Source organism: Borostomias antarcticus, assembly GCF_949987555.1.
Source record: "Borostomias antarcticus genome assembly, chromosome: 5".
NCBI classification, from domain to species: Eukaryota; Metazoa; Chordata; class Actinopteri; order Stomiiformes; family Stomiidae; genus Borostomias; species Borostomias antarcticus.
The window spans coordinates 20,040,510-20,067,111 of NC_140238.1; the positions used below are offsets into that span (position 1 = coordinate 20,040,510).

General features: G+C 42.6%; 4 protein-coding genes across 5 annotated transcripts in view; 1 reads left to right on the forward strand and 3 right to left on the reverse strand.

Moving 5' to 3' along the window:
* Nucleotides 1–2,125: 2,125 nt before the first annotated feature.
* On the reverse strand, nt 2,126–3,513 carry LOC311309661 (parvalbumin alpha-like; the record flags this gene model as incomplete). The annotated part of the gene is made up of 4 exons (XM_084438989.1): nt 2,126–2,244; nt 2,855–2,964; nt 3,149–3,281; nt 3,453–3,513. 4 exons carry the CDS (start codon nt 3,511–3,513, stop codon nt 2,126–2,128), a joined length of 423 nt encoding a protein of 140 aa, XP_084295115.1.
* Nucleotides 3,514–7,195: 3,682 nt separating this feature from the next.
* LOC311309427 (parvalbumin beta 3-like) lies at nt 7,196–8,630 on the reverse strand (the record flags this gene model as incomplete). The annotated part of the gene is made up of 4 exons (XM_084438710.1): nt 7,196–7,221; nt 7,451–7,560; nt 8,063–8,195; nt 8,570–8,630. The coding sequence occupies 4 exons, from the start codon at nt 8,628–8,630 to the stop codon at nt 7,196–7,198; spliced, it is 330 nt and encodes a 109-aa protein (XP_084294836.1).
* A 3,322-nt stretch (nt 8,631–11,952) lies between these two features.
* pvalb5 (parvalbumin 5) lies at nt 11,953–13,745 on the reverse strand (the record flags this gene model as incomplete). Its single annotated transcript, XM_084438711.1, has 4 exons — nt 13,673–13,745; nt 12,542–12,674; nt 12,265–12,374; nt 11,953–11,975 (listed from the first exon to the last, which is right to left on the reverse strand). The coding sequence occupies exons 1-4, from the start codon at nt 13,731–13,733 to the stop codon at nt 11,953–11,955; spliced, it is 327 nt and encodes a 108-aa protein (XP_084294837.1). The 5' UTR covers nt 13,734–13,745.
* A 3,509-nt stretch (nt 13,746–17,254) lies between these two features.
* The window catches only part of lmtk2 (lemur tyrosine kinase 2), a 58,137-nt gene continuing 48,789 nt past the window's right edge, over nt 17,255–26,602 (forward strand). For both annotated transcript variants that reach the window (XR_014630434.1, XM_084437633.1), the window contains exon 1: nt 17,255–17,753. Coding sequence is in view for 1 of the 2 variants with exons in the window: in XM_084437633.1 (XP_084293759.1) it covers nt 17,654–17,753 (100 nt within the window). In the remaining variant the exon portion in view is untranslated. The remainder of the gene's footprint in view (nt 17,754–26,602) is intronic.

Sequence of the window (26,602 nt, forward strand, 5' to 3'; positions counted from 1 at the left end):
TAAATGATCTAATATAACTGCACTCCAAAGATAATGCGAGCAAGGTTGCTTAAAAGTTGGTAGGGACAATTTGGGCCTCCCAAAATGTTGGTAGGGACATGTCCCGACCGTCCATACGCAAACCTACGCCCTTGGTCCTACTGTATCTTCGGAAGGTAGGCCTACATCGTAAGGCCGATTTACGATGTACCTTGGGTGGAGCTGTTTCCCAGAGCCTTCGTAGCCAATGTATCCCTTGGCCTAAGAAGGCTCTGGGAAACGCATCGCCACCTAGAGGGGGACCTAACGACGTTCTTACGATGAACGTAGCGCTACGATGCCTCTACGATGCCTCTGGGAAACGCACCCCTGCCACCATGACTGTTCTTCGAAAACCCCAATAACACGCTACAGCGCAACTGCGGACAAGCTAGCCGCACTTTCTTTCTCCACGGTCAAATGAGCCGCACATTTTTCTTCCACGTTCAATTCAAAAGACGAGTGCGCTTCTATTACACGGCACTCTATGAATCCGTCTCTCGGAAATGCAATTTGTTAACGTCGTTACAACTTTTCCCTCGCAATGGTATTGCTAATCAAACATTGGGCCAGATAAATTCAGCTATAATACAGACGAAATACATGTATTTCTTTGGGAAAGTAGGCCTATCCTAGACGCAGCGCTATTTGTCACGCACTCCATGTCGCCACTCCGAGCCCGCTTTCTGATTAAGAATAATGAACTGTAGCCTACTATAAATGAATGTAGCCCATATTGAAGGAAACGTCTATTGGAAATGTGTTTTTGTATCATATTGGGTAGAAAAATCGGAATTATTGATAACTCATCCGAATGGCACTTATATATTAATTCAGGACTTCTCCCCAATATGCAGATAGTCTATATCTGACTTTTACAGTATTCAGGACCTCTACCTCTACAAACCCATGCAATAATATTTGGCGTCTACAGTGTAGTTTTAGAGAAATTCCATTGCAAAGTCTTACTGTACACACAACAGAAATGTAGGCTATATTTCTCATCTTTGACAGTCCATCAAATCTGAATTATGCATAGCTCATGTGGAAGGCCTATGGATATGTGTTCAGGTCCTCTCTGTGCACGAAACCATGTAAGAATATATGATTTCTACAGTGTAGTTTTGGAGAAATTCCATTACAAAGTCTTACTGTACACACATCAGAAATGTATATTTCTCATCTTTGACAGTCCATAAAATCTGATTTATGCATAGCCCATGAGGAAGGCCTGTGGATATCTGTTCAGGCCCTCTCCCGCTACAAATCCATGCAAAATTATTTGATTTCTACAGTGTAGTTTTGGAGGAATTCCATTACAAATTCTTACTGTACACATATCAGAAATGTCTATATCCATAGGCCTTCCTCATGAGCTATGCATAATTCAGATTTTATGGACTGTCAAAGATGAGAAAGAGACATTTCTGATCTGCGTACAGTAAGACTTTGCAATGGAATTTCTCTAAAACTACACTGTAGACGCCAAATATTATTGCATGGGTTTGTAGAGCTAGCGGTCCTGAATACTGTAAAAGTCAGATATATAGACTATCTGCATATTGGGGAGAAGTCCTGAATTAATATACAAGTGCCATTCGGATGAGTTATCAATAATTCAGATTTTATTGTCTACCCAATATGATACAAAAACACATTTCCAATAGACGTTTCCTTCAATATGTGCTACATTCATTTATAGTATACAGTTCATTATTCTTAATCAGAAAGCGAGTGTGTGTGTGTGTGTGTGTGTGTGTGTGTGTGTGTGTGTGTGTGTGTGTGTGTGTGTGTGTGTGTGTGTGTGTGTGTGTGTGAGCGAGAGAGAGAGAGAGAGAGAGACGGGCTCGGAGTGGCGACATGGAGTGTGTGACAAGTAGCGCTACGTCTAGGATAGGCTACTTTCCAAAAGAAATACATGTATTTCGTCTGTATTATAGCTGAATGTATCTGGCGCAATATTTGATTAGCGGTAGGGCCATTGCGAGGGAAATGTTGTAACGACGTTAACAAATTGTATTTCCGAGACGGATTCATCGAGTGCCGTAATACGTGTAATAGACGCGCACTCGTCTTTTGAATTGAATGTGGAAGAAAAATGTTCGGCTCATTTGACCGTGGAGAAAGAAAGTGCGGCTAGCTTGACCGCAGTACAGCGCAGGTGGGTGCTGGTGGTAGATGAGGCGAACGTCACCCTCCCCACGCCTCTAATGGCGCCTTGAGCATCTAGAGAGTGCTCAACATAAACTTTTATAATAGAGGCACCCTCTGAATCTTTTTTTAATAACAAAAAATATTGTTGTTACTGTAAGGCTAGGCTACTATATAGCATCCTTGTTTTAGTAGGGTGTTGAGTACAGTGACAGGTGTTTTCCTCATCGACTGTTTAGTCTTTATGCTAGGCTATCCATATAGGCTATATATTTGCGTATCATTGACTTCTGAACTAATAAATAATGAAAAGACAACGAATGGTTATTCTTTTTTATCGTTCGTTCCTGAAAAGTGCATCATAGATTTTACAATTAGCAAAATTCATAAGACATGAACACAACCGCGTACATTCACATTCATTTTGGACAGTGTGCCGCATAGGAGGAAACTATTAGACATGTATAAAAATCATTTATATTCAGATGAAAAGGTTCTTGGGCGATGTTGTTCCTTTTGAGCAAATGGTGTTGGTCAGTCGCAGTTTATGCCTTAACCAGGACAGCGAACTCTGCAAGAAGATGAAATACGAGAATAAATCGTCCATTTTTTATGACATAGGCCTGATGTAAAGTGGTGACACATAGGCTACAACACTATGATGTTAACAAAACTAAAATCTTACCTTCAGCTCCAATCATGCCGTCACCGTCGGAGTCACCAGCCTTGAGGAAAGCCTTGGTCTCGGCGTCGGTCAGAGCGCGTGCACCGGCGGAGAAATTCTGAAGGAACAGCCTGTGGCCGAGCGTAAAAGCATTATTAATTATAAATTAGCCTACTCTCGACTTCCTTGCGAGGACAAACAATACTTACGAAAAGGGAATGTTTTTTGTTGTGTTAGACTCTCTCTCTCTCTCTCTCTCTCTCTCTCTCTCTCTCGCTCTCTCTTTCTCTCAGGGTTTGAAGAGTCAGTCCTTACTTCAGCTCATCCTCCTCGATGAAGCCACTCTTGTCCTGGTCAATGATGCCGAAGGCCTTCTTGACGTCAGCGTCGGACTTGCCGTGCAGGCCAACCTTGGCGAAGAAGGACTTGTAGCAGAATGAATCAGCGGCTGTAACGCACAGTTCGAACCCACGTGAGCGATACAAATGCTGATCCTAATGGCACATTGCAACCGTCGCACTTAACAGGCTACTGGATGTAGGCTATTGCGTAAAGTTGTGATTTTTTAATAGTCCTAGCCATTTGGTGTTTTGAAAGTTCACATTGTTGAAATTGTTACCTTTGCATGCGTCTAGGGCTGCAGCAATGTCAGCATCATTCAGTACACCGGCGAATGCCATTTTGAGCTATAGAGGAGAAAATGGTTAAGCCCAATACTTCGTTAAATTAAACAGAGCTCATGTGCTTTTGTAAGAAATCAAAGCTAACTGGTGGCGCATGTAGAGCTTTCTAAACTCTTGATCTCAGTGTTATAGGATCGAGCCCCGCAATGGCAGGTAGGCATTTCATTCATTCATTCATTCATTCATTCATTCATTCATTCATTCATTCATTCATTCTAAATCTAGGCCAATATTTATTCGGGATTTAATTACCCATAAAAATATCACAATGTCATTGTTATACACAGCTTGGTTTGTAGGCTATAATGACAAAATTATGAGATATTTTTTGTGCAGCATCCATTTGACATAAAATATGTCAGAAATAGACTAATGATGTAATTGGCAAGAGATAACCGAATGTGACCCCCCCCCCCCCCACCACCACACACACACACACACACACGCCCAAAGAACCCAAATCATTGGATTCGTTCATTGATTAAAATAAATTGGCCTGCTTAAATGTTCAATATTTTCAAAATAAAAGGCACCAATGCCCCCAATATACAGTCCATGTGTGGATGGGGAATGTGATGTGCTGCATTTCCAATGATTGAGATTCACAAATGTCCTCTGTTGCAGCCTGACCATGTGTGACCACTAATCCAGTTCCAAGTTCGATCCCAATCCAAAAATACAGAAACCAATCTTGCGATTTTTTTGGACATTTCAACGTCTTGCAGTCCCAAGTTAAAGTGCATTTTGCAAATAGCAATGAGATGGAAGTTTCTGAGTGCTGGATCCGGGGTCGGGTTAGGAATCCTCCGAGGGGAACTCACCTCTGAAGTCTTTGGTGGTTACAGATGATACAGAAGAGGGCGAGCGACTGCAGTGATCTATCCGTTGGTATTGCTGACCTTATATACTTCCACTCAACTGATATTTGAGGCATAACGTAATCGACACCGGCCGCAGGGGGGTGGTGAAACCACGTCCAGTAGACCCGTCTATTTTAAGTTTCATACATGTAGACGCTTAAATGGTGCGTTCTAAAAGCCCCTAATATCACCCAATGCCAATAATATACACTGCTGATATGGAAAAAATATATCGTCGGTTGCTGGCAAACCACATTTGGACCATTCCCACCGAGGCTCTGTGGACATATTACGGACACAATCGTTGCTCAAGACCCAACTTCAGTTGTGCTTTTGAGTTTTTTATTCCTCTTGCAAACCTAGCCCTTCTTAGTCCCGTTGTCGCATTCCGCTCGCTCATGCCAGACAACAGTCTTTTGCCGGTCCATTCACTTTGCCGTCAAAATAAATCGGTGTCGGTGACCACCACCACAGAAAAAGTACGCGTCTAAATAAGTTATTTAATGGTAGCGCCGAGGCTTCAAAATCCAGCATTTGTTTAAATAGACCCCTTTGCTTAGGTAAGTGAAGTTTCATGTTTATCTGACACTTGTAAATATGAGAGCCTCTCCTAACTAGGCCGACACCGATTTATTTTGACGGCAAAGTGAATGGACCGGCAAAGGACTGTTTTGTCTGGCATGAGCGAGCGGAATGCGACAACGGGACTGAGAAGGGCTATTGCAAACCATGCTTTGCGCAAGGCTTCGGCTGCAGGAGTCAACCTCCCAAACATAACGGCGATTCTTTGTGTTTTAAAACACTATAGGCCCTATTTTATTTGCAAAGTGATTGTAATGTATATCTTTTCGCTTCAGCGGTAGCCAATATTTTAGCTACAGTGGTAATTGTCAAGGCTTTCAGAATTCAAATTATAACATAAGAGGATATATAAAATGTTTGCTGCTCTGGTTTTCAGGCACAGCAGAGGCATTATCTGTTCTATTTACAATACAATTCTTACGTTTGTCACAAGCTGCGCACATCTGAACGTCTAGCCTACAGATCGAAGTGTTGCTTTCTGTAATCTACTGTTAGGACATAGGCCTACTTTAAGGTCTGCATGTCACGATCAAATCGTTTCATTTTAGGGCCCCCGGTCTATTTAATATTGGAGGGAGATCAAATAAAAAGTAGGCTAGGACACTGCCTAATGTTTTACATTACATGGCAACTGATTCAGAAATCTTCTAAATCGTAGGTTTATTTTAAAGTATCTGCAGGGCCGGCTCTAGACTTCTGGAGGCCCAAGGCAAATTTTTCTGTGAAGGAGCCCTTTTGAAATAAATCCTACCGGCCATCAAGCAATAAAGACTGAGGCGCCATCATCCCATTGTCATGTAAGGTTAGGCTATCACCTTTGGCTATCATCAGCAGCAATGACGTACTTCAGTATATCATGAGGTTGGGGCCTCAGCCAATCAAATCAATCTATTCCTGGGGGAGGGGGGGGGGGGCTCCCGGAAATCTAGGTTTTATGCTCACTGGCATGTACTAAAAGAGAACTTAACAATTTTTATAGTTTAAAACAAAAAAAGTTTTGCGAGGCCGGAGGCCCTAGGCATTTGCCTACTCCACCTATAGGAGTTTCCAGCCCTGAGTATCTGGATAGACAAATCAAACATGGTTCAATAGGCTACTACATTTTGAGCTAGTGTGCATTCTCCCATAGGTGGCAGCACCGTCCTGTAACTGATGAAGGGAGAAGAGAGGTGTAGTGGCAAAGTGCGGTCTGAGGAGTTTCGACGGTGCTGTCACTAGTGCTTCTCAGTCTTGACAATTAATATTCACCAAGCCGAGGCTGTCATTTGATACAATGTTTACACCGACTTGCTTCTGACAGACTTGCATTGCTTAGCTATGTACAGTAGTCAGTGACACTGATACCGTATTTTGTATGCATATATACAATCTCTAACTTGTGTAGATTACATGCTTTGACAACCTATTTGGAGGGTATGGAGTTACTAGAGTTACCAGAGGCTGTAATATTCCTTGTAAGAAAATAGTTTGCAAAGAAAATGTCCCATGCACCAAATGCAATTCCACTCATATACTCTAAGTACAGAAAACCCTCACGTCCAGTAAGCCTGTTAATAGACCTCCTCCTTCTTGTCACATTACTTAAATGTCTTGCTGATGCAACAGAGCCTATTCATAGTCCCCTCTGCAGTGTCAGTTTGCTCCACTACTGTGCCCCACTGACCAAAGCGCCATCCAGAGAATCCTGGAGCCAACCTGGGGTCTAATTGAGCATGTGAAAGCAATCCCTTGCAAATCCCTCAGGAAGTGTCAGACGCAAAGCCCAGAGGGGGGTTGTACGTGTGCCAGCACCTGGCCCAGCTCCTGCAGCCTTCCCTTCTTATTATCAGAACAGGTGTGCCCCACCCCACCCGCAACACACAGGCATGCTGGATGAGCATTAGCTGGGAACCCCTTACCTCCCCCCTGAAACGCTGCCCCCAAAAGTCACTGAAGATGCACAGAGAGAAGCTTGACCTGAAAGACAATGTTTACACCAAAAGAGTATTTATTCCTGGTTCTTCACTCTTCCTCGAAAGTGCAGATATGATTGTACAATTTGCACAAGCCATTTTCAGAACATATAACACATCCTAATAACAACAATACACTATAAGGACATTGTGCTCAATGTTAAGAGATAGTCCGCAGGCAGTTCATAAATAATATATAAAAAAATATTAATTCAGCTGAAAGTAAGTGAGTCTTGCTAGGAGTTCTGGTTCCATGAAATGTGGTAGATCTTGGTCAATGGATATTTATGCCTTAACAAGGGCAGCAAACTCTGTAAAAATAAATACAATACAACTACTATTAGTATTGTGCAAAATGTATTGATACATTGGGTCTAATCTTGTAGCCTACATAACATTATTGGAACCAATTGCCCCAAAACAGCATTGGCACTTTTTAGATGCTAAAATTTGGATGGTGAATGTAGTAAAAACAAATCAGTGCAGTGCAGTATCACAATCAAAGGTTTAAATGCAAGCAAATACTGAGATTCATCTTACCATCAACTCCGATCATGCCATCACCATCACTGTCACCAGCGGCAAGGAAGATCTTGGTCTCTTTGTCAGTGAGTGCCCTGGCACCAACATCGAAGTTCTGGAGGAACAGCCTGTGAGACAGACGGGAGGGTGGGTTAGTTTGACTCTGGGACAGGGGCATCGTTCATCTCACACATTTTTAGGGCTCTGGTGTTCTTGTTTTGTCTTGTTAACTGTTAACTTTGTTGCTTGCTTGATCGTCTGGTTGAGAGAGGTCAGGGTGAACAATTGTATTTTTTTGCCTCCCTCTGTAAAATTAGAATCAGTATGTATCAATATATATCTAAATTAGAAAATTAGAATCAGTATGTACATCCACACCCCCCTTTCTCTCTGTAAAGCGCATAGCGTTGCCTTTGTGTATGAAATGCACTATATAAATAAAGCTTGATTTAATTTGTTCCGTGTTGGAAACGTTAGAGAACTGTACAGAACAGAGAGGAGAAGCATGACCTCTGAGGTCAGAGCTTCAGGTAGACGGGATCCCTGCTGGCTGTGACAGTTCAGGTCTTACAAGTGCATTGAACCACCGGGGTGTGTGAATGCCTTTCGCTCAAAGCCTAAGTGTCGTACTTGAGCTCATCCTCCTCAATGAAGCCGCTCTTGTCCTGGTCAATGATGCCGAAGGCCTTCTTGACATCAGCTTCGGACTTAGCGTGCAGGCCAACCTTGGCGAAGAAAGCCTTGTAGTCAAATGAGTCAGCAGCTGTCGGAGGAGAGCGGGGGAAAGGGAGAGCGTGTCAGCGGTAGCACTTGTGGCTGTCAGCAACATTGACAGCAAGTCTCTGGATTTCAGAACACAAGCACATGCACGCTTGCTGCAGCGACACCCAGGATCTGGAGCCAAAGTGAATGTTGGCTACTGAGTGCTTTTGTTGAACAGATGTCGAGATTCTCAGCATGCAGCATTGACTTTGTCTGGAGAATTTAATAAGTTCTCAATTCTCCGTGCCTTGTGTTTCTTTCCATTCGTTTTTGTGCCCTTTCTACTTCACACATGCATCTCTTCTGGCATTTAAATTAGACACATTCACTCACTGCTGAGATTGAACTTGACACATTGAAGCTTTGTGGCCTTACCTGCGCAAGCAGCCAGGGCTGCTTTCACATCAGCGTCACTGAGAAGACCAGCAAGGGCCATTTTTTCTTTCTAAAATGGAAAATACATTTGAACAATTTAATCTTAATAAATAGACTTTATACCATTGAATTTCACTTCCAACAAACCAAAGTTGCCAAAGTTTGAAGTGGATGTCTAGCATGTAAGTACAGCCTACTTTAAGTTTCAAGAGATAACAGGGTTTTGTGGCAGGCTAACACAACTATTATAACATGACACTGCATATTACCTACTTTGCTTTTGCCAATACTAGATAGGCTAGATATACTACTAGATAGGCTAGATCAATTATGCACTTCCTAAACTGTAGGCCTAGCTTCCTAGATGTCGCACACTGAGGCACTGGCTTCTATTTGAATTAAGCACTTGTCACCTAAAACAGTTAGCAGTGAAAGCCTGCTCCATCTCTGTGAAACACTGTTTCTTTATCTTGTTCGTGCTTTAATCATTACCAAAGCTTAATCGTGGTGCCAATAACGACGTTTTTTTAATTTATCATCCTAGCACTTAATGTATTTGTACTTAGAATTTTTTGCACTTTAGACGCTGTTTTAGACAGTTGTAGGCTATAGAAAGAGATGCATTTACGAGTTCCCTGTTAGTACACCTGACTATACGTTGAATGCACTTATTGTCGCTTAAAAGCGTCTGCTAAATGACTGTAATGTAATGTTTATCCCCAAATCCCATTACGCCTATGTTTGTCTTTAACAGTGCTGCATGACATGCTAAATGTTATCATAATTGCCTATAATTAAAAAAGCAACGCGCGCTCTAGCCTACTACGTGGTTGCTATTAACGGGGAGAAACTAGGCCTATTTATCAAAGGCTATACTTCATCCAAGGGGAACTTGATCCAAAACCTCCTCTTGAGAAACGCTTTAATGATGCTCCCATAATCAAAGCCCCCCATAAAGTTACAGAGGGTAAGCACATCCGTGATTGTATTCTGATGTTTTGTTTTTGTTTTGAATGGTCTAAAGGCAAACAACTCGATCCTCTCTGGAAAGGGTTGGAAAACGTATCCACAAACGCTGTTTATCATGATAAAAAGCGCCCTCCGCTGTAATTTCATAGACATTTTTGGGAGTCCACTTTCACCGAGTTGTCCGGTCGTCCAAAACGATTCCATATTCACTAGTTGAGCGTATTCCAGTGACTTTTTTGTTGTTTGTATCCCCATATGTTGAAACGCCAGGCACCTACGACCCCCGGAAGCGCAGGATCATCCCACTCACCTTTGCTCTGCGTTGAGGCGAGTGAAAACCTGGAAGATGGACTCGAGTGGCTGCCTTGACGGCTTTCTCGACGTCTTATATAGCCTCCAGCCACACCATTTACAGAGGTTTGAGTCTCAGTATCAGGTAGCTACCAAGATGCATCGGTTTCAGAAAAATGTGTCTAGTGGTCTTGAGCTATTTTTAGCTTAACAAATGAGGAGGATGCGCTGAACCATGCGCGTGGGGACCTATGGAGTGAAGCGCTCTGAAACCTTAGTAGAGTGACTTCATTGGGTATCTATCCACATGGTTTGGGGCATAGAGCTAGGCTATGTGAGATTTGTTGTTTTTTAGATGTAAGATAAAATGTCCAACATCTGGAAACATATTTTTAGCACGTAGATTATGGCCCATATGCAGCAGTCGCTAGATTAGGTTTCCGTTTCTAAAGAAGTTAAATGACATCCGATATACAGGCGCGTTTAGATGCACTGGGTAGTTTACATGTACTGGGTACATGATGGTTCTTTTTTTTTCTCACATAGATCTATAGCCTATAGGCCTACCGTATAGGCCTACTGAATGAAACACATGTCAAGCAGCGTTCCTTTTAATTGCTGGATTGATTTAAGTGCTGGACAACATCGGAACTGCAGTTGCCAAACATGTCTGATGTGGTCTCAGATAACCCTGTGCTTAATAAAGTCCGAGAACTGCTGTGCCATTCAAAAAGTCCACCATCCATAGCCTAGGCTACTCTGCATCGCAAATGCACTGACATTTGTTTCCAAATAAAACCCGGTCTCTTGGTAATCTTACCACACGATTTTTGACCTTACTTAGACAATGAGCGAGAATCCCACAGAAAACCTATTCAAGTGTGAACCAGCCACAGTGGCGGAGTGCACCGCCGGTCACTCCCCTGTGAGGTCTTGCGCTCTTACGCTTTGCTTCCGAGTTACTAAAAATTAACACCTTTCGGAAATTCAAACTTTAATCAATTGGCCAATTTGCGAGGCATGGTGGGCAAATGTGGGTTATTTGCTCATTTCACTTTTGGATAAATTGTATATTCCATAAATAGATTATGCAATTAACTGAGAATGAGATAATTTAAGAATATCACGTTGTTGTTAATCACGTTGTCATAGAGGCATATTTTACACGCTTTTACGCACAGCTTAACGCACAGAAATGGCAGCGAGATGCGTTCAAATCAACTCAAATTATGCTTTACTTTATCATTTTCATAATTATTCGTGGGTTGATCGCCCCAATGTCTATGATAAGATGATGTCCTGACAATGTATGTGCCATCTCTCCAGCAGAAGGCAGTATGTGCCCTATGTGTTGCACTCCTAGCTATAGAATGAGTGTCTGAAGTCTGAACCGCATATTATTTATAATATGCATGAGCCTTTGTTCATTGACTATTCTGTTACCAAATTAGTTTGTACTCATAAACACGCATAGCCCAAACATGGAATGAAATGAAAACAAAATTACTGTTCAGTTTTATAATTCCCTGTAATTTAGATATCTCACCGTCACACTTATTCCGTGAGGCGCTGCGCTGCTTATTAATGGGCTATCATTCTCTAACGTCACTGAACTGGCATTTGGAACTGTCCTTGATAGCGTGCGCCACTCGAAGCACGCCAGAGCTCCTCGTCCTCGCTGTTGCTACATCGAAATACAACATGCACTGAATGACTGATTGACTGCCCTTGGCACTCTGCAGTCATCTTCACTACTCATGTTGGCTATACTGAAAACAGAAATGAGAAACCGCCGGGGAAATCATCATGTTATTACCACCTTTGCTTTTACACACAGGTAAAGAAAGAACAAACAGGCCTTCATCTTCAAAATATTTTATTACATCATTCCAGTTACCCAATCGATCGAACACTCATTAAGTTAACATCTAAGTTGATCATTATGTCCGCCTACGGACTTGTGCTCCAATACACCAAACCGGGGAGAGTGGCAGGCCGCGGGCCGGTAAATAATGGTTGAGGTAGGCCTTCCATTTAACAAGCGAGGTGTTTGGGGTTCTATACGGCGTAAAAAGTTACAGAGAAAGCAAAAAGGAGACACGCCCCTAATAATGAATTACATTTTATTTCAGCAGAGAACAGAATTCTGTGGAGGAAAAAAAGACAAACGAGGAATTAGTAGGCTACTTCATTGGCTTTTGGCATTCCAAGTTTTATGAAATATGTCTTTACTTGACTGTGTTCATTCAATTCCACTGTTGTTTTAAAGCTTCCCTTACTCATGAACTCTGGAATCCATCTGTGGTTCATTGGAACGTTACCTTTTTGAATGAATCTGACATTTCAGTCTCTTTCTGGTTGACTCTATAAGAGCTTGTGGATAGCTTCTATCTTGCTCTCCACATCGGGGGCAGTGGGTGCTGACACGGACCTACCCTCCATGCCTATCTTGCCGTCCCCGTCTCTGTCTCCTGCAGACAGAAGAGTCTTGGTCTCGGCCACGGTGAGCTCCCTGGCGCCCGAGGAGAAGTTCTGGAGGAAGCGTCTTGCAGTAGGGGTGGAGGGGGGAGGGGGGAGAGAACCATAATGATTATAATTGTTCGTACCGCTTCACCCTTCACATGCAGCGCACAACCCCCCCACCTTGCCGTGTCACCCCCACCCCCTCATGAGATAGACCCCCCCACCACGGCCCCTCAGGTCATATCTTACTTGAGCTCCTCTTCCTCTATGTATCCACTCTGGTCCTGATCCAGAACCATGAACACTCTCTGGCCATCCGCCTCAGGCTTGCCCATCAGCCCCACTTGTGCAAAGAAGAACTTGTAGTCAAACGTGCCTGGAGCTATGGGGGGGGGGGTGAGGGAGTGAGAGGCCAAGAATGACAAAGAGAGCGAATGGAGAGGGACGAACAGAGAAATGGAGAGAGAGAGAAAGAGAGGGAGGGAGGGAGGGAAGGAGGGGAGAGATAGAAAGCAAGGAGAGTGAGAGGGAGAGATGTAGTGAGGGAGAGAGGGGACAAGAGCGGCAAAAGGGAGCGAACAGAGAAGGATGAAAAGAGAAATGTCACATTTACTCAACGCACTTAAACAACTCTCATTCTACTGCTACTGCATTCGACATTTGCCAGTGCACGCCCTCTAGCAGTTCACTGTCATCGAGCCCCTTTCCATTTTAAAACTCCCATTACATGAGGCAATCTCAAAACAATACAGTAAACCTCCAGCATACAGTCCATACACACACCTCAGGGGAGGGGTTTACATGTGAATGACACCGCGGTAAAGCAATGACTTTAAAAATCGCAATAGGCCATTGTTCACAGTTTATATACCTTTCAAAGTCACTCATGTCACGACACCACCTTCACTACAGCATATTGCAGTACACAATGAGTATGTGTATACGGTAAATAAAGTGGTATTGAATGCCACCACCGCTGCCGAGAGCAATAAAAACAACAAAGGTTCCGAAACGGAATGTAAACACTCTTGACATTTGGGTTTTTGTCTGGATGGTGTGCTTTCTCTGCCCTCCGAAGCAAACGTAATGCCCACAGATAAATAATTAAGTGCTGGTGGGGCTTGCGGAGCCCGCGTGGCTGCCGTGATTTGGAGGTCTCCTCCGCGCTCGTCGGCACAAACAGTCCGGTATCTGGGCGGCGACGGCTCCCCCAGCCCCTGGCAGCCTGGTAACCTGGAGGCAGCCCTCCCCTACCATACAGGTGCGAATGCCCATTGGGACTGGGAGTGGGTGTGTTAGTGTGTGTGTGTGTGTGTGTGTGTGTGTGTGTGTGTGTGTGTGTGTGCGTGCGTGTGTGTGTGTGTACATCGCCCGACTCACATTGACAAGCCTGAACTGCAGCGCCAATGTCCTCGTCTCTCAGCATCCCTGAAAAAGCCATGGTCCGCTGTGCCTGAGGGCTCATGTGAGGAGGCGAGGTGATGATGAACGAACCAAACACAGGTGTGTTAGGGCTCATGTGAGGAGGCGAGGTGATGATGAACGAACCAAACACAGGTGTGTTATGCAGACAGACGAACAACGTCTCTGTCAGGTGAACTTGGAACTTGACTTGGTTCTATTTTTTGGATTCTCAAAGATTAATATCTTCTTGTTACATATTTTTTATGATGTAACAACTGACTAACTGATTCATAAGTGATCTCTTGAAAGTATAAACAGGTTTGACGAAGATACATTTGTGAAAGGATTATGGAGCTGATGATGCAACTATTTTTTTCTCCCGGCAAGACTTTGAGAGGTGTGGATATTCTGTTCCCAGATGCACTGTACCCCTCTTACACTGACCACAGAACACATGCGCATACATGCAGATATCATGAGAAGAACAGACAAAAAATCAATGCACTGGTACTCACTGGGATCCTGGTGGCGGTGTCCTGTGTCAGAGCTTGGGATGTGCGGATCTCTGCCAGTGTGGATGTGTTCCTAGCCGACAGACCGCACTCCTGCAGCTTGGTGATCCAGAGCGCGAGAGCAAACATGACGTCTCGGTCCTCAAAGCCCGGGAGATTCCCCCCTCCACTGAGCACCTCCCCGCTCATCAGTTAATCAGAGCACATCATTTTATTACAATCACTGTAATCTTGGGTCTTGGGGAGTGAAATGGTTGTCTCACCCTGCTGATTTGCTGGGTGTAATAAATGCAAAACAAAAAACACAGTTCATGCTCTGGTTGCATAATGGCTTTTATTGAGTAGGGATATTATATTTTATCCCAAGAGGAGAGCAAATATCTGGATGTGACAGTTGTTTATTCACTAAAGGACTGGACCCTGATTTGTCCTCATTGTCAGCTTGGGACATACACCGTTCAATTAGAGGTATGGATAAGGCAGGATGGTTTTTATAAGCCTTGTTGAGAACATCCTTCTTTTTAACATCACAGTGTGGTTTGGCAATCTCACTGCCAGGATCAAGGGTAAATTGGCCAGGATAGTAAATACAGCTGACCAGGTAATAGGACGACAGCAGAAGCAGCACCCTAAATGAATCAGCTGTATGCTGGAAAGCTCTGGCTGTAGTTGATGATCCGGGACACCCTCTGTCTCCACACACAGTTTGAGATGCTCCCCTCTGGTCGGTGCTTTAGAATGAGAGCGACAAGGTCCTTTGTCCCTAGTGCAATCAGCATCTTCAATAATGATACAGATGCATGCTGTGTGTACTGCTCTTCTGCCTGTAATTTATACTTGTCTATGTATTACTGTGGAATGTGAGTGAGTATGCTCTCTTATTGTACCCTGTGATGAGACCAAAGACAATTATTGTAATGGAAACAGTTCTTGCAATGGAGACAATCTTGTAATGCTTGTAAAGGAGAGTGGGTAATCCATCATTTTATTCTTCCTCAAACATGGGGATGGTTGAGGGAGATAGGAGGAGGAGACAGGGAATGAAAGTACAGTGAGTGGGAGCTGGAGGTGGAATTCGATCCTCTGCTGAAGGGAGGCATGTGTGACTGACTAGCAGAGAGAGAGACTGAGAGAGACCACTACCCCACATGTCTCCACAAGTATCTAAAAAACGTTATTGACAACAATCTTTTCAATATGAATCTGATGTTGGCCTTTGTAAACCAATCGATAACCTCTATACAGAATCTGCTGAGCAGTTTAGTTGACCTAGTTTGATATCATTTAAGATTGTTACATTTTCAAATACATAATTTTATTGTGTGCTGTTTAGGTAGATAATCAACTTCATACAGCACCAGTTAGGATCACTGTCTCTTTATACAATTATGAATACTGTTACTATATTCCTTTATACAGTGGACCTGAAGATGCAGTGCAGTGTTGTAAATTGCACCTTTTGCACTTTTTGTGTTTTGTGTTGATGTCCCTTGAATGTGGTTGGTGTAACAGTGCAATTTCCCCTCCGGGACCTAGTAAACTACATGCATGTGCTGACAGTATTCCCTTTAGTGGGCCGCTCCTACCAGGTAACATGGAGAGGGTCGATGTCAGAACCACGTAGTCTGACTACAGGGGTTCCACAAGGGTCTTTCCTGGGTCCTCTCCTTTCTTCCCTCTACACTACATCTCTCAGGCTCTGTCATTCGCTTGCATGGCTTCTCCTATTACTGCTATGCCGATGACACCCAACTGGTCCTGTCATTTCCCCCTTCTGACACAAGTGGAGACACGCATAGCTGGGTGTTTGGCTAACATCTCGGAGTGGATGGCGACACATCACCTCAAGCTCAACCTGGACAAGACTGAGCTGCTGTTCCTCCCGGGGAAGGGCTGCCTGCACCGGGACCTGGCCATCACCATTGAAGAAACAGTGGTGACGCTGACTCGGACTGCGAGGAACCTGGGTGTGACCTTGGACGACCAACTGTCATTCTTCGCACACATCACATCCGTCACACGCTCCTGCAGATTCCAACTTTACAACATCAGGAGGATTTGCCCTTTCTGCACTGACGAAATGGCGCAGGTGCTCATCCAGGCCCTTGTCATCTCCCGCCGGGACTACTGCAACTCCCTCCTTGATGGGGCCCTGGCATCAGTCATTAAACGTCCAGAAAGCTGCTGCTCGCCTGGATTTCAACTACCCCAAGTTCTCTCACACAAACCCTATACCCCCTCCCGACTGCTATGCTCTGCTACCTTGGTGCAATGGGTTGCCCCGTCACTCCAAGGCCCCTGCGGTCGATCGACACGGTCAAGGCTCTTCTCTGTCCTGGCCTTGCAGCGGTGAAGCGAACTGCCCACTGACGGCAGGGCAGCAAAGTTGCTGCACATCTTTTGCCGCAGGCTCAAAACTCATCTCTTAAAGATGTACCACAATCCTCCCTCTTAAGCACCTATTGTATTTTAGATTGCTGTTCTTGCACTTTGCCTTCAGCACCAGATTATGCTCTTAGTCGCTTGTTTTAGAAATGAGATGCACTTGTCAGTTCTGAAAGTAGTACTACACTGACTCTTTCCCTACGTTAAATGCAATTATTGGAAGTCGCTTTGGATAAAAGCGTCAGCTAAATGACTGTAATGTAATGTTTAGTCTATTATAGCAGTATTATTTCTCGATTGCTCACTTTATACAAACCATAAAACATGGCAGGATGGTGGTTTATGACGTTCATTCCGGGAATAAACATTTTATGTGCATGGGTACTAGGTAGGTCATCTTTCCCACTGCATATTAACATTGCTGGCATACCTAACATTGTCAAGTGTCTGATGTAAAACACATTAGCATTGACACGAAACAGTGGCACGGAATATGCAGAGAGACGGTGATTGGCTGTAACTGTCAATTGTAGATGAATCGGTGGTTTTGATTTGCTGCGGTACATGCCATTCTCTCGCTACAACATACGCACTCGCCCACATGCCGAAATGTGACGTTTCGGAACATGGCGCTTTGGGGGAGGAAAGGTGTTGCCTGACAGTTTGGACTATTGATCAGTCATTTCGTATAAATACGTGAACTGAAATGGCGGTTAAGTATATATATCCAAATATGATTGTTCAAGAAAGGTAATGGACCCTTTCTGTATTTCTAGACAATGAAACGGCAATTTGCTAGCGTTGTTGCTATCGGTAGCTAGCTAGCTAGCTAGCTAGCAACACGACTGGCTAGCAACGCTTTAGCTAGCTAGCTGGCTAGGATATCGTAAAAAAACAGGCAGAAAAATGTTGATGTGGTCGTTTTATGCTGCCTGTTAGCTAGCTATGTACGAAACCTGTGATCAATGAATTTAGCATTTTATTTGGTTTATTTGCATTCAGTTATACTCGCGGACGACGATTCTGAATAGCTAGTCAATTAGCTGAGCTAGCTCGAAGGATGGAGAATCGCAGTGGATTTGTTTTGTTGCTGACAACTGGACTCCTTCAGTCGTCATTGCTGGCTGAAGGTGCCCCGCTTCCGTCTTCTGACACAGCAGGTAATTAAATGTTTGTTTACTCAGTCAACTTTGTGAACTGTCACTGTATGCTAAAACACATTTCTTTTCAGGCCGTCTGTTTGTTGGTCAATTTAGATGGATAGCGTGACAACTAGTAGCTAGCTAGCTAGCTAATCCAGCTACCCGGCTATGGATGCTAGCTGTTAACTACAAGCTCAAACAAGCTAGCTAACGTTTGGTAGCAAGCTAGCTAAGTTAGCCAACTGACGCTTGTAAACAGCGCAGCAGTAGCTTGCATCAGCATGAGAAAAGATGACGAGGGGCTCTTCTGAGAATGTCTGTGGTTTAACAACTGAATTGGAATTCATTAGGGTTTCTAGTGACATGATCACCTTCTGGCCGCTCACTCGCTATCGTCGCTTATGCTCTTCACTCTCTCATACCATGATAGTTAAATTCAGTCATGGGCTGGCCCACAAGTGGTCTATCTATGGGACAGGCTGGAAGGATGGCAGTGCATTGATTTAGGTCAGTTGTTAATGGATGTTAACCTGTTCTCTATCCTAGTCTCATCTCAAGCAGGTGCCATCATGTCTGAATGTCCAAATCATGTCTACCAGGCCTATGTCTGAAGTAATGAGCAATAATGTTTTTGTGTTCTGTTGTATCTGGATCTATGTCAGCTTGAGATCTTGGCTTGCTGATGTGAACGTGCAGTGAGGGTGAGGTGTGAAAGTGCCATAGAATACTTGGGGTATTGTCCTTTGTGTATTAGCTGTGCGTTAGGGCATAGTGTGCACAGTGATGTAACAGTGAGAGTGACATGGATGTGGTAAGCGACCACAGAACGGCCAACACATGAATGGACTCTGTCTTAAACTGTTGCATGCAACTCTTTTTCAGAGCAGTGTTCTTAATGAGATCTACATGTCCCTCATGAGACATTTTTAATAGTAGGCTATTTAATAGTGGAGTTCGGTTAATGTGTAGCCATAACCTGCATTCCGTTCTTATCATCCCCGGGTAATAATTCACAGAGCATTGATGCTTGTTTAGTTTTATTACACGTCTTGCAGTAAGTGATGGAGCAACGCTGGACTGTTGTCTCCAAGAGAACAAGGAACCGGCGACAAAGTCCCCCGTCCAAACTTGGAATGTCTCACACACACAGAGGCAGTTCGTCACAATTTAACGCAGAGCAGCAGTCTGTTCAGTAGCCGGGCACTGTAGTCAGAGCCAGACTCCTTGTCCTTTAGTCAGAGGCAGTCTCCTCCGTATCCCATAGTCAGAGCCAGGCTCCCTTTCCTGTAGATCCATTTGGCCATGCATTCTAGAGTGTTAGGACTACACGATTCATCACTTTAGAAAGGCGTTTCCTCTGTTAATTCTTTAGTCAGTTGGGTTTTTGTCATAGAAAGCAAACTACTACATGCTTATACATGTGTTGACAAATTGCATATTTCGGTGCTGATTAAGCTAGACATTCTACTTGTGTATTCAGGTTAGGAAGGCAGTGCACCCATGTGGTTATGCTTAGGGTTAGGCATTACACTTGTGGTGTGATTAGGGCTGAGTTTACTCCAACAAAAAGCAGTAGCATTATATAAAGGGTTGGACTTTGCTGGCATTGAACTCGGGACTCTTTGTTTCCAAACACAACCTTCCCCCTATTTCATTACTCATTGCATCTCCATATGATCTGAGCTATCGTATCTTAAACATGTTTTGAGCGGCTGGAAGTCCAGACTTAAAATGAAAACATTTTTTATTTTTTTTATTCGCAATGATGAGTCTGCTTTACCAGGCTAAGGGGAGGCTTCCTGGAGAATTCTGCTGGTCCCCTGAGTCTGTGCTTGGGCATGGGGACAAGCCTGGGGATGTCCTAATGACCACAGGCCTTTATTTTCCACCTTACTGCAGCTAGACTTGTAAGCTAGGAGAGATGTACTGAGGGTTATGTTGCATGTTTGCATATTGTATTAAGGTAGCCAGACTAGTTTTGTGCTGTTCTTCTCTAGTCCTTGTCTTTCCTCTTTTTGTGGTTTTAACCCTCTGAGATTGGCTTTCTGTTTCTAACTTTGTGAGATTTTATCATACACACGCAGCAAAAACATTAGAATCGTGACTTTCTGATTCGAGCACTGGCAAATAATGAGATTTTAAAAATTAGGTTAAAGGAGTAGTAAAGGGAAAATGCATAGCCCTGTTTTAAGGTTACTTTTGATCATATACAATGGTTAAGATCAAAACATTGACAAAACTAGCACTTTTGAGAAAGTCTGATAATTGCTCTACCACCGTTTTGGTCATATAATGGATGTGGGTGGGCACCTTGAAAAATCTTTCAAAAACATGTTAAACTCTCGATTTCTGGCTGCTGGTTGAGGCTGCTGGCTGGAGAGGAAGCTCTCCTGCCTGAGAGTCAGAGTCAGTCCCTGTCTCTCTCTCTGTCCTTCTCCCGCCACTGGCTCTGCTGGCTGCTGGTTGAGGCTGCTGGCTGGAGAGGAGGCTCTCCTGCCTGGAGAAGCCGTCTCTCCTGTTGTAAATAAACATTTCACTGTTAGTCAACCCACTTCATTTTTTTGACAAAAGCTTATGAATAATAATTATTCATAGGCAATATGTTTGGCTATTGACTTGGCATCTATTGCTACGTTTTCCTAGCTAGCAAGCCAATGTTACAGGCTCCGCAGCAGTTTCTTCATCTGCTTCTACTCTCACCTTGTTCTTGAAGAATGTATTGGTCTGGTACCCATGACCTGAAAGTCAAGAGTACAAACATATTAGCTAAGCTTAAGACAGTCCCGTTTTTCAATGACATTGGCCTGACTAACGTTCCATGCAAACCTATATAGCTAATGTTAGCTAGTGCTAGCCTAACTTTAGCTAGGTAACATTGCTGGTAGCTAATTAACAGTCTAGCTTGCTAGCTGGAAAATTCACGTTACATAGACTGGAAAATGAACGTTGCAGCATAGCCCAAATTATGTTTGGACAAGTAGACAACTACAGTGAATATTCAATATGGATTATATTGGATATATTGTAAGTAGCTAACGTTAACTTACAAACAACCGTGTCAACTCCATGTGGAATTCCAGCGTGAATCAATGCAGCTGTGTGCAATTCACACTTCCAACAAGTGTGATTGGCACGCAACCTATTTCTATCCACGCGATTTGCGGGGGATGGGGAGGGGGAGTAGCCCAGCAGAGTACCATGAGCACAGCGCAAAACACAACAGCGTTTGAGTTTTGTTATTTATTTATGAGAAGTCAACTTTTGATAACCTACATTTTGCAGCTATGGCAGGACAAATTCATCCATAGCGTGGCCGCCATGGATGAATTAACGTATGGGAAATACTGGAAATCGCAGACAGGTATCTGACTTATTAGGAAGCCGATCTCTGAGTCTCAATACAACATAGCCTACATGTTATTTGGCCAGACATTCTATGATGTAAATGACAATTCCCCTTTTCTTGAAAGAATACTTGGAAAATAAATAAAACAGATTAATAAACTAAACATTTCTTAAGACGGCTAGTTGTCTTTGTGCTGCATCATAAAATATTGCCTTGCCTAAAATAGCATCAAACAGAAAGACTTATAATAGGAGTCATATTTGAGTCAAATGGTGTAACTGGTTACACCATTTGACATTTACATTAAAAATTAAATTTGTCAGGCATTTACATTACATTACATTAACTAGCTACTTTCAAACATACTTTTTAAAGTAAATACTTGTTTTTATGATAAAGATCAATACTTTTTATCATAAGTTTTTTACTGGTTACACCATTTCCCACTGGTTACACCATTTGACATGTAAACCTAATAACACCTGACCATTCCCTAAAATGTCAAATTATCTCAATATTTCTGAGAGTTACTAACCTTGACATGCAACCATTGAGAGAGGGGTCCTAATCTGTGATACATTTCCCACCAAAATTGTCATCTTGTAAAAAAAAAAAAAAAAAAAAAAAAAAAACTCCTATGGTGGTTACACCATCTAGACACTTATGCAAGTTGACCTGAGGCTGACATGATTCCCCGGATTATTTATAATATCCAGAACAATATAGTTCCACTTCTTTTATTAACCTTAAAATAGTTCTTATGTAAGATTATGCCAAACTAGTTTATGTTGTTTTTTTAGTCTTTCAGCTCTTTTGAGCAATTTTAATTTTTCTATACTCAGTTTTTATGGTTACACCACTTAGACATTTTTGCCATTTTTACTCAATAATTCTCTCGAAATGAATTAAAACCTGAAACCATGAAAAAAAATTTTAGGGCAGGTTGTCAGAAAAGAATGTATGCAAGTAATCTTTAAGTTTATTTTCAATTTTTAACCTAAAAATGTAAACTTAACCAAAGGGACACAAAAAAACAAGCGTCACGTCTTTGACCCAAAAACATACAGGAAAACTAGGCCTAGGCTACTGATGTTTTTTTTCAACACATCAATAAAGGCCAATAATTTGAGAGCGAGCGAATAAGAGGGCAATATTTAGGCCGAAACAACCAAGCTTTTAGGGACACACTAAATAAACTACAGAGCAATTATATGACAACAATGGCCAAGCACCACGAAGAGGAATGACAGGACGATAAAATACACCCTCTTAGGGCACAGCACTCAATAGCCTACTCCCCTACTTCACTAATCAGTGTTTAGGCTACTAGGCGTATTAGCCCACCGCTCCAGGTCTTGATTTGGTCTTGACTTCCGTAAGCTAGAATCATTTTACCTGGCCTACGATGTTAAAGGTACCCAATGTAGTTTTTGACTACTAGTATGTGCTCTAGAGCAAATTTGAGGGGGTCCCCGAAAGTCGCGTACTACGTAATTGCGTCAATATGCGGAGCACATAATAGTGACGTTTCACACATCTTTGTTGTTTTCAAAACATTAGCTAAATATAATTTTGCGAAGAAATTACAAGGTAGGAAATAGGGATGTGCGCAGCGACTATTCACTGACGAGTAGACGGGGGTTTTGTAACCAATTACACAACTAGTCTAAAAACAGGATTCCCAAGTTTCTACAACAAGTGCTAGTTAGAAAAATTGAGGATGTTTCTCAAATCATGCAAGCTAAGATGCATGACTATTCTTGATGTTTCCCAACCACTCAGCGGCAGCCGATTTGCACGCGTTGCGCAGGGCTGTCACACACTGTTTGCCAGTGCAAAACAGTAGTTCAGCCTGTCCTTACAGCTTATTACTTAGCAAAGATATCAATGTGATTTATTTTGTTTAATTGAAGAAGAGTAGGCTAGCCTTTAGCCTGTAATGTTTCAGTAGGCTAAAACTAGATTTCACATAAAGACCGCGGATGTCAGAGAGGGCAATAATGTTCAAAGGCAAATTTATTCAAACATTGGTCCACAAAGAATGATGCAAATAATAAAGTGAAAGAAATAATAGCCTACCGTGCAAAAAATAGCCTAGACCAATTGTACATTTATGAAAGTGTTATATATAATGTTTTATATGGATCTGCGTGTCTGCAATAAAGTTCCTCTATCTTTCTAACCAACATTCAGCGGAAGCCAATTTTCGCTCGTTGCGCATCTCGCTCCAAGTCTGGTTTGGCTATTTAAAACAAGGGGTACTTTGTGACAGTTGCTTGGATGTATACTAGTATGTATACTAGTATACATAAAACCTATGTTTTGCAAATTTAATGGTCTGCCTCCTCGAGTTCAACTCGGCAATTAGGCTGTGAAAGTGAGCGCGCCTCTTGGAATCTAGTCATAGCCTATTGTTGCACAGATTTCCGTCACGTCTTGACTTACACAAACCAACGGATTAGGCTACATTAATTAATATGAGCACACTTTTGTGGCAATGTGCTGTGCACCACTGATCATTGAATAGCATAAGTTAAATTACTATAATATTAAAGACCGCGGATGTCAGACGATAGGCTACGTATAGGTGTATAGGCGCCAAATCCGGAGCTCCCATACAAAAGGAACGCAGCATAAACAATAGGGATTGCGCAGATGAATGAATGAGGCGACTAATTATTTAAGTCTTTTGATAAATATTTGAATTTTTTATCTAATTCTATTATATTTCGTTTAATCGACTATTATTTCTCAAACGACTAGCAAAAGCTGTGCCGTTTAGTCGTTTAAACGACTAGTCGCGCACATCCCTAGGAAAGACATTCAAGTGATTCAACATGTTTATTAGACTACAAGGAACCATATAATCTAGGAATTTCAGGAATTTGTTGGGTACCTTTAAGTGAATAACAAGCTAGACCGGTGTCAACGGACCGTAACGTGGACTGTATTTTCATGAGGACTGTAGGGGGCGACGGAGCACTACCAAAATGCTAAACACGGATGAAAATGAAGCGATATGGCAGAATACAAGACGCATTTAAGTCAAAAACAGTTTGAAAGTCGATTTTCGTGCCCTCTTTCACTGAAATTTGGATTTGTATGGGTAAGCCAGCCAATAATTTGCAACACTTGGGACAATTTAATTGTTCCTCCCAAAACGTAATCAACTATAGTTCACACACCAAAACGAAGTCCATCACAAGAGTACGACAGCTCGTGCTCAAACACCACAACACCTTTTATCAAATAGCCCTGCCAGTGCTAACCATCTCTGGGCTACTGTATAACATCGCATTCATAAGCCATCATTCTGACACCATAATAAGGGGAAGCTTTTGTCAACGACATGCAACAACAGGTCCTTATCTCTCACACAGCAGCAAATTCACACACATTGCCAAAATGATCAATCTGAAATGCGTAAAGCTGCAAAGCAGGACTCACCATTTCATTAGGTTTTGCTAGCCTTTAGCCATCTCTGACTCCCCGGGCCTTGAGTTAGCTAGCTAACACTAGCTAGCACAGGGTTTCCGTTAGAGAAAATCGGTAAAGGTCAATGTGTCCGGGAAGATTAGACTTTTCCGGACAAACTGGAGAAATTCCGGTCATTATATTAGGCTATAATATAATATTAGGCCAATTATAGGTGTTTGTCGCGGTGAGTGGCCATTGTGTAGCTTATATATGCCATTTATTGTCTTATTTCGCATCCGTATGATTAAATGTATGATAGGCTGTCAATTCCATGCGCTAGGCCTATGTAAAACAGCCACAAAAATAGTCACCTTTGAATTGCGACTGTAGACTAGAACATGAATGTGTATTTCAATTGCATGAATCGGATTTGAGGAGGTAGGCTTATTGGTTTGGGATTAGCGACAGTAATATGTCTTTACTAATTTCTCTTTCCAGTTTTAGCCTACCCTTTTTATCAATAAAACAGCATCATTATAACCACAGACATTGCAGTAGGCTATGAGGATGAGGAGGACATAACTGTTGAGAAACAACTGATAGGCGGGCTGGGCTAAATAAAGAAATTCCACTGCATGTCTAGATATATAATAATCATTATATATTCATAGGAATTCATAGGCTATAGGCTAGCCTAATTTCGGCCTTTTATCAGATAGGCTAAAATAGAACAAAACTCTTTGAAATTAAATATAGCCTACTTAAATAATGTGTAAGAACTTACAACGTGCATAGGCTAATTTCCATTTGCTAATTTCCATAGGCTAATTTCCATTCGATATTAATAGGCCTATGCATTTTCGCCTCAAGCTCCGCTCGATCAGGCTCCCTCTCGCTTGCTATGGTGGCCCGCTAGCCTATAGGCAGGTTTATTTTACGGCTGTTTTTTCATCGCATAGATGAACAACACATTAACAGAACAAAATGAATAGGCCTATTTGTTTTTTTATATTCAAAAGGAATCATGATATATGGAAATTTAATTTTAGCCTATTGTAGGCCTAATAGAATTAGGGGTAATTATTTTGTCCGCACATTATGACTGGAGAGATATATATATATATATCGGACTTCAACAGATTTTTCTGGACAAAAAACGGTAATTACCGTCTAACGGAAACCTTGAGCTAGCACTAGCTAACGTCAGCTAGCTATCATTAGGCTTCAATTCCTGAACTTAGCTTTAGCTTAGTGTGCAGCCAGGTTATGGGTTACGGTTTACTTCAGATATTACTGTACATTTCAACCAGACATTCCAGTGAAACCAGGTAGTCAAAAGCTAGCATGTAAGCTAGCACTAGCTAATGTTAGCTAGCTATCATTAGGCTTCAATTCCTGAACTTAGCTTAGCGTGCAGCCAGGTTATGGGTTACGGTTTACTTCAGATATTACTCTACATTTCAACCAGACATTCCAGTGAAACCAGGTAGTCAAAATAACTTACCTGATATAAAATGGGCACCGCAAACACTGGCATTTCTGATGATGTCCTCAGTCCAGTCCGTACGCTTAATGGCTTGTAGCCACAGGCGACTCCAGTTCCTCTAAAAAGGCCGGTTTCCTCTTGAAACGAATAAAGTTTGCCACTAGAGCGCCGATTTGTACACCCGTAGACGCAACAGCCAGACATCTTGATGGTTTATAAAATACTAGTCTTTGCACTAAAATACGGCTCGCTCTGAATTCGTCTGTCTCCCCCTGCGCGTGCATACTTGTGCTGACTAAGGCTGTAAAAGCATCTATAATAAACAAATTTGACCCACGCTCGTTTATTTATCGGCAGTGGCTCTACCACATAAATCGTTACTGACAGAACCACCAGGTAACCACATTTTTACATAGCTTCTATAACATCCAGGGACAAAATACTGTCCACACCAAGGCTTGAACTTGCAACCTTCGGGGTGCTAGTCAGATGCACTATCCACTCGGCCACCACTGACCTGGGAAATCTGTGGTCTTTTTGTTTTGATGTTCTGGGACCACTGCCTCTTGTGTTAGCAACATAGAACTGCAGGTCAACAACCCGGCAGACAAATCGGCA